The following is a 20197-nucleotide window of genomic DNA, read 5'->3' as shown; positions in this document are numbered from 1 at the left end:
AGTCGGATTACACAATTTCCTTTGAAAAAATTACGTGAGTTGGCGAAGTCGTCTCTCAACTCCAACTCCATTCTCGCATCTCAAGTTGCTAATCTGATTATAAACAATGACCAGCGGACGGAAGAGGAAGTCTTAGCCTGGATATCCAGTGAAGTCAGCAGTTACAGCCCCCAAAACACTGGCTGTTGCCCCCAGAGACTAAATCGTCATCAGATGATAGCCAAAAGGTTCCGAGATTGTACTACATCAGACTTGTGTTTGTGTGTGGCCGCAGGACCACTCTTACTACCTCTAGTTATCTATGCCAAAGCTCAGTGGAAGTCAGACTGTGACTGTGCACTCGATTGCAATGTTGACAATACATCAGGCTTTAAGTGCCTAGGGCCAATCAATACCACAAAAGGCCTTGGCAGATGGATACAGATGAAGGCTTTCTTTCCACTAATTTATTTTTATTTTTCATTCCTATGTCGGGCCATTAGAGACGTCTGACCGATTAACTCTTCAATTCATCACGCGTCAACGCACCCACCACCATCGATTCACTCAGCTCCGCACTTTGAGCCATCATTAAGCTCCTCTGCATCTGCCCTCACTTATAGAAAAGTGTGTTTGAGTATGACTGTGCCAGACACTGAGGAATAACCTTGGCATCAGACAGCCTTGCGCTCTCAAACACAAGCTATAATACAAATGGCTACAGTACAATTGTTAGTTTATACATATAAAGCAGGGCACTGCAAATGAGACAATTTGCTCAGTGCATTAAGGGTAGAGTTGGACGGGAGATATTACAGCGACCCAGAGAGCTCATTCAATGCAGCTAAAAAAGAACACATGCATGGACAAAACACAATCAAATGAAGAACACATCTTCACCAAATCAATTTCACATATGCTGCATAACAAAAGACACAACAAATACAATATATGTATATGTAGTACAGTACAGTATACAGTGCTATATTGACAATAACATCTGAATCATGCAGTCAGAATGTTAAAACTGAAACAGTCAGTCTTAAACAACAGTCAGATGTCCATATGAACAGTGAAAGAGGTTTTCCTCACTGTAATCATTCTTCCTGTTCATGCTGGCTATTAAAAGATCCCCTTCAAATGTGCTTTCAATGTAAGTGATGGGGGGCAAAATCCACAGTGTGTCCACACAGTCATTTAGTGCAAAAATGCATTTAACAGTTGATGTGAAGCTTATATGAGGCTTCAGCAGTCTGAGTTAGTCATATCAAGTGGATATCTGCCACTTGCAGTCTTTTCAGTATCAAATTCCTTCTTTGTGTTTCCTCACACAGTGTTTCCCTGTTGAGCTGCGGTGGAAGAATAGTGACAAAAAGACATTGAAAGATATCTACTTGACTTGAAGCTTTATATTAGCTTCAGATAAACTTTTAAACACATTTTTGCACAGAAAGAGGACTGTGTCCCCCACATCATTTACATTGTAAGTGCATTATGAAGGGATCTTCTAATGATTACAGCAAGAAAAACCTGTTTCAATGCTCATTTGTTGTTGACTGATGTTTTAAGGCAGACAAAGAAAAATTGTGAACCTGTTCTTTCATTTGTAAACTTATTTTCCAACACCATAAAAAACAGTAGTCAACTTCTGTGCATATTTGATTGTATTTTAACTGTATTTGGTTGTGCTTCCATATTTTGGTTGTATATAGTATATGGTGTCTGTATTTGCAGCATATTTTTGGATTTGGTTGAGTTGTTAAAATTTGAGGTGCAATTTGCAGCGTGTTTTGTTATCCTGGATATATGTTGTCACATTGGTGAGTATGTTGCTCAATTTTTTTCCTAAATGATGGCCATGTGTTGTATATTTGCTTATATGAAACAAAGTACATTACTCTGAAAGAAGGATATATTAAAATATGTATAAAGAGAATGATAGTGAAGGAAAAGAGCTAGTGGAGGGACACCTTGCATAGGAGGAAGAGACAGAAAGTGGAAGGTGGAAACTTAAGCCAACTGATATTGTTTGTCATGAGGGGGCCTGATAGCATCTTTAATATTTGATAGCTATGTTTCACCCTTTTCCAATACTCACACAAGTAGGCACGGAAAAAATCTATTTCTGCAACGATTATAAAAGACGGATTTGTCTAATCGAGAATGTCCTTTTTTCAGGTGATGTCATTCCCCAGCCTTCTCTCAGCCTCTCTCAGGCTTTTGTTGTGACAAAACGAGCAACAAAGGGAGGCCTGTAACACTGCAAAGACACAATCTGTGATGTGTGAATCAAGGTTTGGTTTACTGAAACCAGCAGGGTGCCATCTCCCAGGATGGAGTGCTGTGTCATTGTCAAAAATCACACCAGAAACGAATCCAAATCAGGATGTGAAATCCAGCATGTTCTGGCATAAGAACAGCAACTGTAGACAGTTAAAGAGAAGGAAGCAGGTGGACAATCACATTTGATATGAAAAGCATGCAAGTATTTTAATATGCACCTCTTGGAGCATCGTGTTTAGCTCATAAAATTCAGTGCTGGAGAACTCATAGTGTACATTAACAAAATCCATAATACATCCCAGGAGGCCTTCCAGTGAATACATAAAATCACGAGTGGTAGCAGTAAAAGGGATTACATTAAAAACAAGCTTTGCACAGTAATGACTATTTTTAGCTTTTAGTTTTCATTAGAGCACTGCAGAAATGGTGCGTGCACTAATGATAAAGCCCTCAATTGATATGTGGACGCCATCAATTTTCATGAGGACTTTAATTAATTTAACGACTAACATGCAATCGTTTGAGGAATGTGGTGAACAAAATTTGCAACAATGTTCTGTTAATTGATTTCCTCAGCTAGAATGAGGCCAACACTATTGATCCACATTGGCATTGTGGCAGTAAAACATTGAAATATATGATGTTCAATTGCGCCTACCATCTTCTCTCTGCAGGCTGAAGAAATATAGTGAGGTGTACAGTAGTTCCACTGCAGTGTGCCACTGGAGGACAAGAAAGCATATGCTGAATGTTTTCTTTTTGTAAGTGTGTGTGTGTGTGTGTGTGTGTGTGTGTGTGTGTGTGTGTGTGTGTGTGTGTGTGTGTGTGTGTGTGTGTGTGTGTGTGTGTCAGCCTTTGCTTAACAACCCAGGATTTTAGTACCTGGCTATACACAGTTGGTGCAGCCACACCAGAGAAGGTAATAGACACTAAAAGCTTCTCTTTCCTATTTAATCTGCAAAACTATATTTTTAATTGTATAATTATTTTAATGTTTAAGACCTTATTTCATACTATATATTATAGAGAGTATTATCAAACAGCTACATAAATATGTAATCTTACCACTACAACAAAAAAAAGCCTTTTTATATTGGTAGCAGGGTTGTAGCCAAGACTTTAGAAATACAGAGGTCATGGAAAGAGTCAGAGTCTCCCCTGTGCCCCCCATACATAACTGGACATGTCTGTTGTCTTTTGCTCACTGAACGCAGGGGGTCTTAAAAGTCACCAAATATCGTGACAAAGTCACTAAACTGGTAATTTTGTGCACTCCATTAGTTTTCAGGATCACACACCGGACGGGTCCCTGTGGAGCCCTTGGCTGGGGCCATCGAGTTGCATCAAGGGCTTTAGAAGGTCTTCATGATGATCAGTTACCAAAAGTGCTTGATAATCTTGTCAAAATCTTAGAAGCCAATTTTTCACTCTGGCCCACATCATGACAAACATTATGATGTGCTAATGTGATACCTGTGAAATCAACCATGTCTCCCAAGTAGCTTAATGGCTCCATCGCCCATGCTAACACTTGAGGACACATATTATCATATCTTTAAAAGGAGAACACTAAATAGTAAGTATGACTGATATGAGGCTATATCTAGCAGTTTTGAGAATCATTCAAAGTTGCTACTGTAGAACACGCTAAATATTAGCACGGAGCATTAGCGCTAATGATGAGCTGGTGACGTAGTTGATTTTGTCCCTATAACTGCATCATTTAAAAGGGAATTCCACCAATTTTAGACATAAAGGTCAGTTCACTCATTATGGGGACTACCATTCTGTCTGTGAACAGTTGTGTAATTTCTTCTATGCCTCTCAAACAGCTTTGTCAAGCCTGTGGAAATAACCCCTGATGATATCATCTGGGCTTTGAGAATACAAATATATCAAAAACTCTGTTACAAATTGGTACATGGAGTTTGAAAGACATGGTCATATAAAGCAGGCATGGAAGGAAGGAAGAGAAGCTGTTGGTTGCATTATAGGGAATGTAGGATTCAGCATTTTGGGGGTTTGAGTCAGGATATCTCAGCCTCTGCTGTATCAGTTACCGCTATTATTTTTTTTAAAAATCTGTCTTTTGCGATTCCCCACACTATAAGTGTGAGACTAAATCACTGGAGTGCTCCTTTAATGGCTAAGTTGGCCATTTAAACAATATGCCAAAAATTTAATTTTAACGTCTCTAGACAGATCTTTCCACCCTGCCATCATTAAAATGTTGGATGAACCAGAAAATGGTCTAATTTATAGCAGATAATAAAATGGACATCTGAAATCCAGAAATATTGGCATAGAATTTCAAAACCTCATATCAGTGAGAGCCTAAATGCAAAAGGCCAACAACATCTCTGATCACAGTCCAACATATCTCTGTAGCAGTCTGTCTTTCCTGAGGGGTGTTGATGCTCACTGATTAGATTTTTTTTATTTTTATTTTTTTTTAATTTTTAATCTCTACCACCACTACCACCAGCAGCCACACACACATACACACTTTCTCCTAGCCCTTTGAAGTGGTAGTGCTCTCCCTGTGTGGATCTGTCCCTCCGCGGCCTGCAGGGGCTGATGTGCTGGCTGGGAGTGCTGGACAGTGATCTTTATCGATGGGTCTGGATGGATGAGTGGAGCCCTGTGGGGTCTGTGTTGAGCTTTGAGTCTTTGCAGTAGGAGCTATGGTGAGGAGAGGGGGGATTGTTCCCAGGGGCAAAAAAAAAAAAAAGAAGAAGAAGAGAGGAACACTGAGGAGCGGCACCGAGCCTCACTCTGGGCTCACTCCTGTCCCTCTTCAGACAGTAGATGTAGACAAACTCTGCTCCTCCAGGGCTATATTTAAGCCTTCTTCCCTCATCTGCACAGCTTTACCTGCTTCATTACCTGCTGCCCATCATCCAGGTTTATAGGACAAATAAAGCAATCTGTCCTGTGTGTACATGCCTGCCAGGTAGACTTTAGAGAACAGTGCCTTCTCATCACTCAAGCTGCTTGGACATACATCACCAGAGTAGTAGATTACATTGCTTATGCACGCCTGTCCAAATGGTAAACACTGCGGCGCTAAGCAAACTCCCCGCCCGGGCCGACTTGTCTGATTGTACACCTCAGCATCACCCTCCGAGAACGCTCGCCTCCCTACCTCCGCCTCCTCCTCCGCTACGGTGTGTGGCAGGCAAACTTCTAATGTCCCTACAGAAGGGAAGAGAATCATTACTTTAAATCAGTTTGGCTGTTTGTGAGAGTCACTCAGGACAGGAGAGCTGAAGATGGTAAAGTGCAGGCTGTCCTCATTGATCTGCGCAGCCCTCTAATCTCATTAACTGGCTCTTGATTTATTGAGATGGGGCCGAGAGTGCGCCAAGGTTATGGAAGCAAACACCCGGCGTGCTCCCCCGCACTGAGGGTCGCATGGAATTGAGGTCAATTGACTGTTCGGCGGACCCACACTCCCACAATCCCTTACACCAGTCATTGCCTCCTCATTAACGCCTGTTTTGGGGTGAGGGTGGGTGTAGGAGGGCGGCAGGCTTGGTGGGAAGAAAGAAAGCATTAAGGGATAAATTATCGGCCGTAATGAGGTGAGGCGGGGCTGCATCCAGTCGTCAGAATCTTACAAGCTCCACAACAGCGCTAATAATGCAGCACCAACAATACAGGCATCAAACGAAGCTATTGATTACACTGCAGCAAGCAGGTAAATTGACCAATAAATAAAGATACAATCCAAACACAAGCCCACTGTAATTACACACCTATTGAGCCGCTGTGGTATATGGCACAGCTGCTACTTGACAGTTCTTGAATGCGGTTTTCAATGATGGTGAGGATGATAATAAAGCTGCTGAAGAAGATGACAGCAGCCACGTTGCAGTATTTGGTGACCACTGAGCAGCTCGGTTTAGTGCCTTGCTAGTGGAAGGGGCAGCAATAGTGTGGTCCACTGTCTGACATAACTCTTCATACATGTATAGAATAAACCTTAATGAGTAATGTTGTTAGGTTTTATAATTAAATAATATTATATTATTTTTAATTGTATCCAATTATTGCTCAGCACTATTATTAACCTTCTCCAGTGACTTTCATCTTAATCAGCTCCACCATGTGACTGAGTGCTGTCTGTAATCAATCTAAAGGCATCATATTCATCATATCACAGGTGAACACCAGCTGATAAAGCCGCAACCGCGACGATTATCTCTCGTTATATATTCATGTATTCATTATTTTTTTCGATGACCGATTAATCATTTATTCTATAAAACATCACATATAATGAAAAGCGCCCGTCACCGTTTCCCAGAAGCCGCACTGAAGTCTCATTTAGCCTGAATAGCGTAACAAATATAATTTAATTTTATACTGATGAGGAATGAAACTGAGAAGGGCGCGAAAATGTGTTTTATGTATCCATTTGTCAAGCAGTGACCAGTATGTGTCACAGCTTGACTTAATAAATGACAAAAGCTACAAATCTATTATTAAAATCGTTTAATCATCTGGTTTTTTCTACACGTGTTAAACACAGAAGATGTGTGTGGAGGCTTTCGAGTTGTTTAAAAGGCACCTTTGACAGAGCTGGGCTGTGACTAAAGTAAAGTAAGGAGTCATGCAACTACTCTAATTCATTTTGCTGGTGAGTAATTACTAAAGAGATATAATTATTTTTCAAGGAGATGATTGCATTTTTGAAGTAACTTGCCCAACACTGTTTCTGACAAAATGGTACATAGATGCAACAGCTGACATGAATCAAGAGAAATACCGTCAAAACACGACTACTTCCACCTCGGTGTTGGTGGAGGTAATCACCTCATACGGTATTAGCGTCAAGGCTCTCACCTGGTATTCGCTGGGCCAGAAAGTGCTGACGGCGAGCTCCACCTGGTGCCACTGCCGGCCCTGGGAGCCCGAGATATTCCACACGGCGCTGCCCTTGGAGCCTCCGTTGACCCTGATGTAGACCTGCAGGTCTCCTGGGCTGTGGCCGTCACGGCTGTATAGGAAGTAACTGAACTGGATGCAGTGGGTGTCGTTCTCACTGAGCGGGAGCAGGAGCAGCTGAGCCCGCTGGCCCCCGAAATGTTGCGAGGAATTGACCATCATGAAGGACCCTGGAGGAGGAGGAGGAGAAGGAAGATAAGGATTATGTAAAGGTTTTTTTTCAAATATCAATTCCAGGCGCTGCTCATTTCAGTCAAAGTATAATTGACAGGCTCTCACTGACAGCTTATTGAGATTACGTGAGCAGATTAAGTGCAGTTTGATAGTTTTGTTCAGCAGAATGACCTTGCCTGCAAAGTAAAGACTCTTCTTCTAAAAAAAAAAACCTACATACATTACAAATAACAGCCGTTTCAGCATTGTAACCTGCCAGACAGCGCTGAGTGACGTGAAATAAAAAAAACACGATCCAACTGAGAACATCTGCCTTCTTTTTATATTCAAACCCCCTGAAAAAAGAGCCAGAGAGCCAAAGTTGACAGGCTCAAGGTTGTTACTCAGAATATCTGCACAATCCTCTCTCTGGCTATTTGTCTCTATTTTGTCTGTCTCTGCTTCTTCCTGCTTCCCGCTTTCACAGGACTTCCATCAGTTTTGCAGCGCTTCCTCAGATCTAGTCTGTTCAAAGCATCAGCGCTGGGTGTCAGATTGGACTTTCATTCTGGACTGAGGTTCACAGAGCCACTGCCGGCTCCTCTCATCCCTGAAGCCCAGCAGAGATCTCCCGACCATGAGAAGAGCGTCACAACGGAGGGAGGGGAAATAAATGTGGAGGTCTGCCTTTTACTGTGGCCTTCACAGCCATAGGAAGCTCAATTTAAAGTGGAAAAAATAACTGGGATAATAAAATAAAAATAACTTTTTTTGGTGCCTTTTAGATGCCAATTCAACACTGAAAGCAACACTTTTTATTTCAACATGAAATGCTATTAATACTACATCCTGGAATCCAAATTTTTGAAATAATCTCATATATTATATCTTATATTGAATAAAATATTTTTTCACCCCAAGTCATTGTTTTTCAAATTCTGGACTGTGAGCCAAACATGACCTGATGATCATTTATGTTTGTTGAGATGATCACAATGTCAGATTATGATCACCACCTTTACAGAACTTTTTTACATCCTGCCTGATGTGCAAAGGTGATCAGGCACAAGAAGACAACAGTGTGACTGAAGACGTTATAAATGTCAAACAAGAAGTGACTTAGTGAATCTACTGTAGTTCTCATTCCTACGGAGTTTAAATGCATCCATTGTAAGCCGCAAGCATGCACAGTAAGAACAAAGGAAGCTAATACATAACTCATAAATCAATTAACTTTAAATACACATGTCTGGGTTTTGATTTAACAAGGAAAAGTTGATGGTAACTAACTAAATGAAATTCTAAACACAAGCAAACCTGTGATAGCAAATCTTTGCAATGATGCACTGCCTTTGTACCCCTCGGGCACAAATTTTGTCAAAATTTGTACCCTTTAATCTCAACATCATTACTCTGTCGAACCAAACATACAAAGACATCAAACACTATAAATCAGTGGAACCTTTACAAAGATAGATATTTTTGCATGATGTGTGTAGGATCAACATCAGTAAATCCACTTTGATCCAACTTGAGATCTTCATCAAAATGATGACTTTATTAGTAAGTTTTTACATCTACATCTGTGTGTAAACCACAAGTGTTGAGAAGCAAACAAAGCTGATTCACCATACGTCACAAAACGTATACCGAACAATTACAATCAACAAAACAACACAAGAGTGTAAAATCAATGAAACTGTTTCTGTATTTTGTTTGGTGCTATTAATATTTTTGTTGACGTTACTAAGGCTCAGAATGTCCCATCAACTGGAACCCTGACAATATTCACATATGGATTTTTTTGCTGTACTGAAAATTACAAACTCAATTTACATTGTAAGTTTTTTTTCTATAGCAAGTCTCCTAGCGCATGTATTGTACTACTGACATGCAAAATGATGGTATTTCTGAATAGCCTGACTTATCCTGGAAAAAGACAACTATATATAACATGACTGCGTGACACACATAAAGCTATAAGCCTCTAAATGAAGGAAATTAAAAGGAAAGCACAAACACTCTGGTTTCAAAGGGTTTCAAAGAGGAAATGCTGGTTAAACTTGGTAAGAAATATGTAAAAGGAGCAAACTGTATAGTCTGATCTACTTTATCACAGATGGAAAAAATAACTGGTTTTCCACTTTTAAATGATTCTTCATCCATGTGGAAAAATTTCATCTCAAGCCAGCAGATGCTTTCAAAATGTTTCACCGTAACGTTCAAGATCAACAAATCCAGTGATGAACATAAACACAGGGAAACAGAAGGACTGGCAATAAGCTGTCTGTGTTTATTACCTTGGACTGGTTAAAGCGGCCTTGGGGATCACATAGTTTCCTCCCCAACTTCTAATCTCCCAATCATCATCATCATCAGGTCGACTCTTTGATGCTGCCGGCAGGAGGGAGAACATGGGCTAATTGCATGTATAACCTTCACATCCAGTGCGGTGCGGTTTGTTGCTCGAGATGTCTTGGGCGGACGAGGGGAGGACAAGGGATCGTGGGTAGTGTAGTTGCCTAGGTACTGTAGTTGAGGGAGAGTGCAATCAGAGCCCTGCCTCCTGCCATTAATCATACCGACACGGTTATTAGGCCGTAATGGCAACCGAGGGAATGCTTAAACCAGAGAGATGGCTGTAATACTCGCGCACTGACATGCTGGACACATATCAGCACACAAACACATTCTTCTCTCATACACACACACACACACACACACACACACACACAGTTTACAAGCCCAGAAGCAGACGTACATCCAAGTCCTGATGACCTTCCCTAGAGAGAGAAGTGGCTTCTTCTTTCAACTCTTCCTCTCTGTCTCCTGTCATTCCTCTTCCTCTATCATCTTACTTTTTTCTCTCTTCTTTCTGTTCCTCTTTTTCCACTTCTACCTCTTCACCCTCTACTTCCACAAGCTCCAGATGATCTAAAATGAATTTAAATAAACAATCTTAAATAAGAATAAATAGTTTGCCATCTGTTTTCTGTTTTTTTTAAGTAAAGGCAAACCCAAGCGTGAAAGAAAAATATCAGTGAAGCTGTTTCATTAACAGGTGGTGCGTAGACTCATTTTTATCAAGAATCAGAGCCGTTCCAGGAAGTAATTGGTGATTTAGATTTTAGAGTGTAGCGAACTGGAGACAATCCTTTTACTCTTTAATGTGCTCTAGAAAAAAAAAAGAGATCCTCCTCTGAGTGTAGCTATTTATTTAGACAAAATATGGCAAAGTGAAATGTGGAATGAACTCAATTATACTAAGTGTGGTTCGTGTTGTCGAGTCATTTTTCACGTCTCACCCGAGATACAGTCGCATCATTTTGGTATTCAAAAGAAAGTCTGGTTTAATGTATAGCCTGGAGTGTGCCTGCTCGGTCAGCAGCTCAGCTTAAGGATTACACAAGGACTTTTGATTTCTTTCATCATGGAAATGGACAGTCCCTCGGTTTAGAGAGATAGAAGAAAAGGAACAGACTGAAAGCCTGGTCCGATCCATGGACAACCTGAATATAAAGAGATTTAAAATGCGTGTCACAAAGCCTCTCTGACCACTGTCCACTCCCCTCCCTCCCTCCCTCGGCTCCCATCTTCCCTGCCCCAAAAGCACGGATGAGACGTCAAACTGCCAGAAATATCCTATGATAACAAGCAGCTGCTGTCCTTTGAGATCTCGCTGTATTCTTGGACAATGCTGATTTTTTTTTTTTCCTCTCCCTCACCTGCTCGCAGGCGAAGCCGGGCAGGCTCTGGCTTAGTCCGCCCCCTCTCCCTCCCTCCCTCCCTCCCTCCATCCACCGCTGCCGCCGCCACTGCTGCTGCTTTGATGTGCGAGTTCTCGGGGGGGCTCTGTGGCTAAATTGCTTTTTCTTCAGCTAAGAGTGCTGGACCCCCTCATTGTTGGAGGGCAAGTCTCCAACTGTCCTCATGACAGGATTGCATTGGGAAGATTGGGAGGGGTGGGGGGGTGGGGGGTGATGCAGACTGTGAAGAAACAGTAAAGCAGTTTTTCTCATTATATCTGAATATCTTTCAGCATCCTATTTGGTAAACCAAATATAGACAGAGCATCTAGAGTATTGTTAGTTGTTGTTGAAAGCTCCAGTCTTCATTAGGTTCATCTGAAGCCACCTAGTGGTTGAACGAGCAAACAACAAGACTTTAAACAGTATTTTCATTTTTTTAAATTATCAATCTTATGTTGTAGTTGTAAAGTTTACCCTGTAAACAGAATAAATGTGTGCTTGATGACAACTTTTATCAATACAATAACAGAACTTCAGCAGTATGTAATTCTTGTAAGTAAAAGTACCTTTGCTCTGTGTGTGTGAGAGAGAGAGAGAGAGAGAGTATATATACTATACTATTGACTGATGTTTTGAAATGTTTGTATTTCAGAATGAGTCTTTTTCTCAGTAGTCTTATAAAATGTAGGTTTAAAAAGAAATGATGTCATGATTATCCAAATATATAATATACTGCATTTTATTACCCTTTGGTCAATTACAGAAAACATAATTTAAACAGCAATTATTATACTGAGTAAAAGGTAACATTTAATTCCACTGAAGATGACGGCAGTATGTCTTTACTTCCCCCACCTACAGTCGCCTGCTCTCTTCTTCTCTTTCATTGCACGGGGTCTAAAACTCTACAATATAATAAACTTCACACCCACACATTTGACATATTACTTTATAAAGTTGTCACGTTAGCAAACAGTTGCCTATTTACACATCCAGCGAACATGGAGCACTATCAGCATTCATTTGGAATCATGTGTCTGTCTACCTGGCAAATGTAAGCTCATGTATGTAAATGTAAATCCTTTCAGCTCTGTTTTGGTCTCTATCAACTCCTCAGAAAGATATCTGTCTGTAGTTTGTTGCTGGGACAATTTGGCAGGGCAGAAAACCAAAACAATGAGCTGAAAGATGCTAAAATGCTCATCAAATAACTGCAGAGTTGGATGATTATTCTCTCGAGTGACATCTCCCACCTTGCACGTCATCATTTGACCCATAGTTCGTATAAAATGTTGATTAATGCAGCTCTAAGTCATTAAGTAGCATGATATTATGTTTTTTTTTTCCTTCATAAAAGAAGTGAGTGAGAGATGAGCAATCAGCTGCTGAAGGTTAGAATGCTGGCACAAATTCTTCAAAACAGGTTCAGTGTCACTTTTCATTTTAGCTTGAAGGAGTAAGTCAACATGATTGATGCAGTAATTAGAAACTTGATAAAATTCATGAAGATATTAACGGCTCTGATAACCTTACTCAACATCCTTGAGGACACCTATGCACAGAGACACATACTGTATACGCACACACAGCTCAGTGTAAAAAAAAAAAAAAATACATCCAATGCAGAGAAATTCTCCATAAATCCATAAAGGCTGATAAGGCTCCATCTATTCCTCCCATGACCCTGCCAAGGGCGAGGGAACATGCATTAAGAGATTAGGGGACGGCCTCGGCTCCCTGAATTCATATCAGAATGTGGGGTGGGAACCTGAGTCATAGGTCTGCCCGCTTTTATCACACTTACACTAAGAAAAACGGAGTGCAGGCAAAGTGGAAGGAGGGAGTGCAGCAAGACAGAGGGAGAGATAGCGAGTGCTTTTATCTTTGTTTGTCTCCGTCATTTTTCTTAAGCTTTCCTCCAACACTGCCATCAATAATGTTTTGTATAACTCAGGCAGCCCCTATTTTACACAATGACACCATCTTTCCTTGGAAAAGGCCAAGCAAAACCTGATGCATTTTAATCAAATTTTATATATAACATTTTATACTTCCCACAACCACCTCCACTCGCTGTGAATAACAGTTAAGTCTTTTTTTTTCTGGGGGTGTTGATCGAGATTGTGTGATCGGTGAGAGAAAGCAAGACTATTTTCCTCGACCCTCCTCCTCCAGGGCATCTGGAGAAGGTCATCCAAGATTTTCAATTTGGACTCTAAATTTGGTCTTTCTGTTCTTCATTTGCTTTCTCACTTTTACTCTTTTTTTCTGATATTGCAACCCGGAGCCACGGTGACCTGAGATGATATTGAACGTACAAGAGAAGTGAAGTGTGGTGAGCATAGATGATTGGGAGAGCACAGATTGGTCTTGCTGTTCGCTCCTCTTTGTATCTGCGGCTGTAGTGTGTGATCTGCTCGGCTGGCGGGGTACACCGGAGCCGGGGCTTGTTTATTGGTGCCAAAACGCGATGCAGATTTTGCCATTTACAAAGTGACACAGTGCTTACACCGTGCAAATGGGAAATCTGCAAACCAACAGCATCTGGTCATGAATGCGACACTGACAGAGCCTAAACGCCCTGCAAACAATACGAGTCTGACTGCAGCTGACAACTCGAGCTAATGAATTCCCCAGGTGAGACTCAAGAGCCCAGCAGACAACCTGGAGACCGCTGACAACAACAGAGTCATTACTGTGTTTCTACACTAACGCTTCCAAGATGCATGGATTAGCACCACATACAGAGTGAAATGTGCCAACAGTCTATGCAAATGCTGCATTACATGTACAGCACTGGAGTAATACCTGGGCTCCTGTTCCTGCTGCAAGATTACATACACAGTACATATACGTTATTACTGTCTGTATGTTTATGTAATCTTTAAGGAATACTTGAGTCAAATACTGTCAGAGAAAAATGTCTACAGGAGCTTCATTTGTTCAGTGGAACCAGACTGATTGGTGCCAAAATCTCTATGTACACAGTGATTGAGGGACTTCTGCTGTTTGGGGATTATTCAACATAAGATCGCAGCTCTGAAGCAAACTTATTATAAGCTATACATAAATAAAAGATTTTTACCACAATTTTACCTTTGTTGAATTTTAAATGCTAACATTTTTGGTGATTAGGATTATTGGTTATCTGAATAATTGAAAGGATTCATCTAGAAACACTGGGCTGTGAGATGAGATCTTTGCCCCAAACAACAATGTCTACAACAGATGACCAATAGTCATAATGTACAAAGTATGAGATAAGACCTTGGTTGACAGATACCAGCATTTCCTTTATGGAAAACAAAATTTGTCCTGTAATGCTGTAAAAATATGGGTCCTCACCGTTACACCATTTTTCCTTTTATAGTAAATTATAGTGAATGCCCCAAGATGTGATGTCACACTGGGGGTGAAATACTGAGTCATCAGTAGGTTATTCTGAAGCAGGTTACTACACCGTATGATCTCAACTAATTAAAGATGACCCACCAGCTTTTTCTAGAGTTTTTAATTGTATCACACGGTCAGACAGGGACAGAGTTGACTCAGTTGTCATGGAGATGAATCTGTTGTCATGTCAGCTCAGTAGCTGTTATGATTTTATCTATAGCACTTAGAATGTCTTATCCATGTTGGCTTATTAGTTAACAATCTGACCTCAGCGTTAACATACAAGGTTTTTCAAAGTACTATTTCCAAGGTCATGGAAATGAAGTTGCTTGACTCCGTATGCTAATGAAGACCATGTGATACACAACAGTTGAACGTCCCAGAAATAGGCTGGTAAATTGGGTTAGGATTGTTTTGTCAAACATCTATGGTAATTTTAATCGAGGAAGCTAGCGCTAATTAGCTGATTAAAAGTTGTTGATGTGTAAAGGTGACAGCCTGGACAACTTGTGATTCAGCATTTCACAGCCATATTGTACAATATGCCAGTTTGTCAAATAAACTAAGAAAAATCAAACCCCCGCCATTTTCCAAGCACTATTCCTGCAGCATCAAACAAGATTTGTACAGAGAAATGGAAATAAGACTGGTTGCAGTCCTAACCAGGCGCAACATTTGTTCCTAAAATACAATCACAGCATTGTTTCAGGAGGAGAACATGGTAGCAGAGAAATTGGATTGGCTGTGGCTGATAACCATGAGAAAAGTTAAGTTGCAGCCAACTTTTCTGGCCGACAAGCTTGTTGACCATTAACACTTCAGCACAGTTTCCCTCAAAACGGCGCTCAGTAACACAAGATGGACTGCTTGCTCGCAGCATGGATTCAAATGGACTGATTAATTCCCCAAAAATAAATCTAATCTTGACGCCAATCTTAACCCTTAACACTGGTCCGAGGTCAGAGTCCAGGCCAGCTGACAGAGACATGAGCGTATGGAAGTGGGTTTTGGATGCGGGGGAATCTTCTCAGTGGCAGAAATCAATAGTACATTAGCAGCCGCCCCGGCGACAGCGTGTAGGCTGACTTCCCTCATACAACTACCAGCTCTGCACCCTTCTGCTGCATCTTGATATATACCACCCACCCTCAGCCTCTTCATCTAACTCCTGTGATTTACTGTGTGTTTCATCTCAGCATCCCAGAGGCCTTTTGGGGTGCTGGTGCTCGCTCTCCTCTTCATGCCAATATTTCTCGGTCTCTCTGGCCTATTTCTTCTAGGTTTTTCTGGTCATTTAGTAAACAGAGCATGTCATTTCCCAGGCCCAGCTCTTTCCTTTTACTCTTCTCTTGTTGTTTAGGATCAGGGCTCGGGCAGGGACATCCTGGCTTAACAGGTACACTATCAGGGAGCTCTCCCCTGAGGCGCCACCTCCACTGAGCAGAATGATGTATATGGACTTTTAGAAATATAGGTTTTAGAGTACATCGATCAGCATGCGTGGCGCTTGGAAAGAATAGGATCTCTGGAATAAGTGGGAACATATCTGTTTTCTTGCTGTGCTTGTTTTTCTGACAATAATCGAATGTGAGACTATCACATTTTCAGTCCACTATACCACTGATAATGTAGAGGGCAAAGTACTGAAAACTAACATCTGCAGAGATGTAACAGAGGCCTTGTACCAACACCTACAGAAGAGTGACAAGATGCTCTCAAGCATTTAACTAGCCTACTGGTGCCCAGCCTGGGGATTGGAGGCCCCATATGAAATACTGAAGGGTTTAAGGACTTAAGAACACTTGGCTGAACTTCTTATAGGCTGTAGACATACTGAATGCAGTATTACTTGACTGTAAAGGTAAAAAAGTACAGTTTTTCCCTCTAAACCATAATAGAGTGGAAGTATAAAGTTGCACAAAAAGGAAATACTCAGGTACCCCAAAACTGTACTTACATACAGTACTTAAACCTGCATTAAGTGGATTTTTTGGCAGCCTAGGGGCTTGGAACAAGCTGAAAACACAACTTTGACATATCATCACCTTTTAAGTTGATATGAATATGGATGTGTTAGCCAGCATACATATTGAACATATATAACATACATATTTACACGTCTAGATATGCAGATACGAAGCAACATTATTCATTTAGAACGTTATATCAGATAACACCTACTCTATATCCAATATTGACTCTCCTTTTAGCTTTGTTTCAGTCTGTCCAAATCTTGAAATCTATAAATCTTGAAAAATATTTACCTGCCTAATTCTCACTATGTTCACCAGCTCCTTTGTTGTTTCTGTCTGTTGTTTAGTGCTGGGCAGGTAGTGTACAGTAAGTTTACAAGAGCTTCACTGGCTTCAGTCTCTTGCTGCTGAAATGAGGTTTATGAGAGCAGCTTTAAGTTAATTCTCTATCCACCACTGTTGACTTGTATTATATGTTAAAGTAATACAAATAACTATATTTACTATATTAGAAATATGTTTTCTCATAAACCTTGTCTCATCATAGGCAAATAACACTCTAATATAATGCCACATTATTATTATTTCAAATTAATTTCATGGAAATAACTGATCTTATAGGCGAGTATTTCCCTCTAGACTTGCTCTATTTATTTGTGTTACATGTTTTCTGTTTTTAATCTGTGCATGAGCAGGTTAAGACTTGTCTGAACTGCAAATCTTGAGGCTGTGGTGCTTCTCCGTGGCAGCAAGTCGATGATAATGTAGTTTTCTCTGCACACAGTTGTCAGGATGGCTCGGAGCTTAAGGTAATGTGATTTCTGGTCTGCAAATGGAGGCACGCTCTTCTATCTCACTCACTCTATCTCAAAGCAGTTTTGTTATTAGTTAGTTAGACTTGTCGTTAACATCGTAATACACAGATTGTACGTTTGAATTTGCGCAAAGTATGTGCATGTACACGCATTGACGGTATCAGACCTTTAATTTTATGGGTGCAACACTCATCCTCCTTCACCATCAAACTACCCAGTGATGAAAAATGAACAAATAAATAAGATCCTACATCCTAAAGCTAAAAGTGACAAATGTGAAATTATTTTATTTATTTTTTCGTGCCTGTCTTGAACAGCCGTATAACTTCTTTCTTGGGAGCTACTAATGGATGTGACAGCGGCTGCACTCCTTCAGGGCGAGAAAAACATATCCTTCAGAAAGAATCTGTTTCAGACGGACATATTATCACTTTCTTGATAACTCCTAATGGGTGTGTCACCATGCTGAAAATAGAAACAGCTCGAGCGGCCATAATGTAACCATCGCAGTCAGGACCCTGAAATTTCTCAGACATCAAGTTGTACAAAGAGGTGAGGGAAAGGGTAGACTTACAACATCCTGTAAGTGCAAGGCACATTACACAATGCAACATGAGAACAAGTACTCAGGTAGAGTAACCTGAGGTAAGGAGAGGAAGAAGCCGATCGATAAAAACAGGTCCTGCGGAGGAGCCGTCCTGAGTACTCGGCTTTCGTCCTGCTTGGCAAAGACAAACAAAACCTTCCATTCCCCAATACCCATATCCTCTCAAGATAAGCTCGTTTCTTGGCTGTATTTGCCCTTCACTGATAGGGACCGTGAGAAGTGGGTGGGAAGTTTTAGGCCAATAGCCTAAAATCAGATTTCCATCAGTTGGTGCAGTGCAGAGCTAGAGCATCTGTGTGGAAGCGGAGGAAGAGTGTGTATAGGGGGTGGTGGAAGGGGGGGGGGGGAGTATTGGATCTGCCAGGCTGGATCAAGGCCCGCTGCAGGTCCCACTCCCACCTACCCCCCCCCACCACCCACCCACCTCCACACACAGAGTGTCTGCGATAAGACCCTATCTGTTACAGTCCTACTGTGCGCCAGTGGCAGATGTGGAAAGGTAAAGTGCATCTGGAGGAGGGAGAGGAAACCATCTGGTCCAGATCACCTTCAAGCTGCAAAGACCAGCACTCCTTCCCCCTCCCACTGTCCCTTCCTTTAGCCCAGCCACACAGCCGTGACCCCGGGAGCGTACTGTCAGCCGGGGTTAGCGTAGGCAGGGAAACGCTGAAATGCTGAATGCGGAATCTGAAACAACAGCAGCAATGCCTGTGAGTTTGACGGTAACAGTAAGTGTTTGCCTGATACAGAGTTTTGAAGTAGCACAGATACAAATATGTTTTGATTTAAGCTGCTGTATTCATGCCAAATACAAAATCCTTTTCTCCTTGTAAAAAAAGTGTTTCATTCATTGAAAATAATATAGATGAGCATCAATATGAAGTGTTCACAATTAAAGAAATAACTAACATCATAAAATAAATTAAATATATCATATAACCAGGAAATAGTGGAAAAAAATCCAATAAAACTCTAAATGTTAGTTCATCCTGCTAATATTAACGGTAATTATTGCAGGTAATTTATCTTTTTCTTTTCAAAGCCTGTTTTAATATTGATTGCAGGTTTGTTTATTCAAATATATAAAATAGCATTTCATGATAATGAGCTGAGTTTTCAAAATGTCGAGGATTATTTCAGCAGTATATTACATACAATATTTTGTCCGTATTTACTCATATGGTTATTTATGATTATTGATTTTAGGATTTCTTATTTATTCATTTCATTTTGGTATCTTTGTGTCTCCATATATTCAAATTATAACACTTTTGAACCCGGATTAGAAAGAACAACAGTTAGTTTCACAAGATGTGAAGTAGAAGATCTTTACTGGCAGTCAAATAAGTTTTCTTTAAAAAAAAAAAAAACTACAATGAGCCATGTCATCTATCTTGAGAGTGCCTTAATTCCAAAAATCCTAAATGTATGACTGAGGATTAACATGATATTAAATGTTTCTGAATTTCTAAAAACAAAAATAGCTATCGGTGTGTGAGCAGATGTGATTAGGGGTTTAAATCTGGCAGTAGGGGGCAGACCAATGCTGCCCTGCAACATTCACTGAGGCTCTTTAAATAACAATGAGCCTGTATGTGTTCCTAATCTCAAGCCAAAACACATGGCACCCTGTTGGATAAAAAAAAACAAAAACCAAACAGGGGTGGTTTAAAATTTAAATGTGTCGTTGAAAGGCGGACCGTTATCTGACAGGGGCCTTTCAAAATCCCTTTTGAGACTGAAGCAACGGACTAACGGCTTAACGTACCACACACAAACGCTACGGCTGTGAGTTATTCAAAATCACCCACGCTTCAACCCAATTGGCTGCTAGGACGCACAAAGCCAGCCAATAACACTGGCTGCGGGATTCAAACGGGCCAAACAAAAAGCAGGCATTACTTGGAGTTCATTTGCTTGCACAGATGCACACACACACACACGCACGCACATGGTGTTGCTCATTCAAAAGTCATTGCTCTGCCAGACACAATTGAAAGGCGTTTGTAATCCTGGGATCTTAATTCATATCCTGCGTGGCTGTGGTTTTAATGGTACAGCTTCCAGCAAATAAAGCCTTGGAAATTGAAATCAATAGTAATAAATCAGCATAATAAGCATCTCGGCTGAAGTTGGGAGGGAAAAGCGCGCGCCGTTCTCAAATCTATCATTTGACATTTATGAGCGGAACTCTTAATCCTTGGATCCGCTAACGGTGGGAGCAGAGCCGCCCGGCTGACTACAAATCATGGCAGGAGAGCAGACAAATCCATAAATATCCATAAAGGGACTGTG

The 20197-nt window shown here is 40.9% G+C and overlaps 1 protein-coding gene across 2 annotated transcripts in view; it reads right to left on the bottom strand.

Moving 5' to 3' along the window:
- Positions 1-20197, bottom strand: part of ptprua (protein tyrosine phosphatase receptor type Ua) — a 207531-nt gene that overhangs the window by 104047 nt on the left and 83287 nt on the right. For both annotated transcript variants that reach the window (XM_044335633.1, XM_044335634.1), the window contains exon 3: positions 7111-7382. In XM_044335633.1, the coding sequence (XP_044191568.1) occupies positions 7111-7382 (272 nt within the window). The remainder of the gene's footprint in view (positions 1-7110; positions 7383-20197) is intronic.

The sequence above is a fragment of the Thunnus albacares genome, chromosome 19, assembly GCF_914725855.1.
Source record: "Thunnus albacares chromosome 19, fThuAlb1.1, whole genome shotgun sequence".
Classification (NCBI taxonomy): Eukaryota; Metazoa; Chordata; class Actinopteri; order Scombriformes; family Scombridae; genus Thunnus; species Thunnus albacares.
This window is presented reverse-complemented; position numbering and strand designations above follow the sequence as displayed.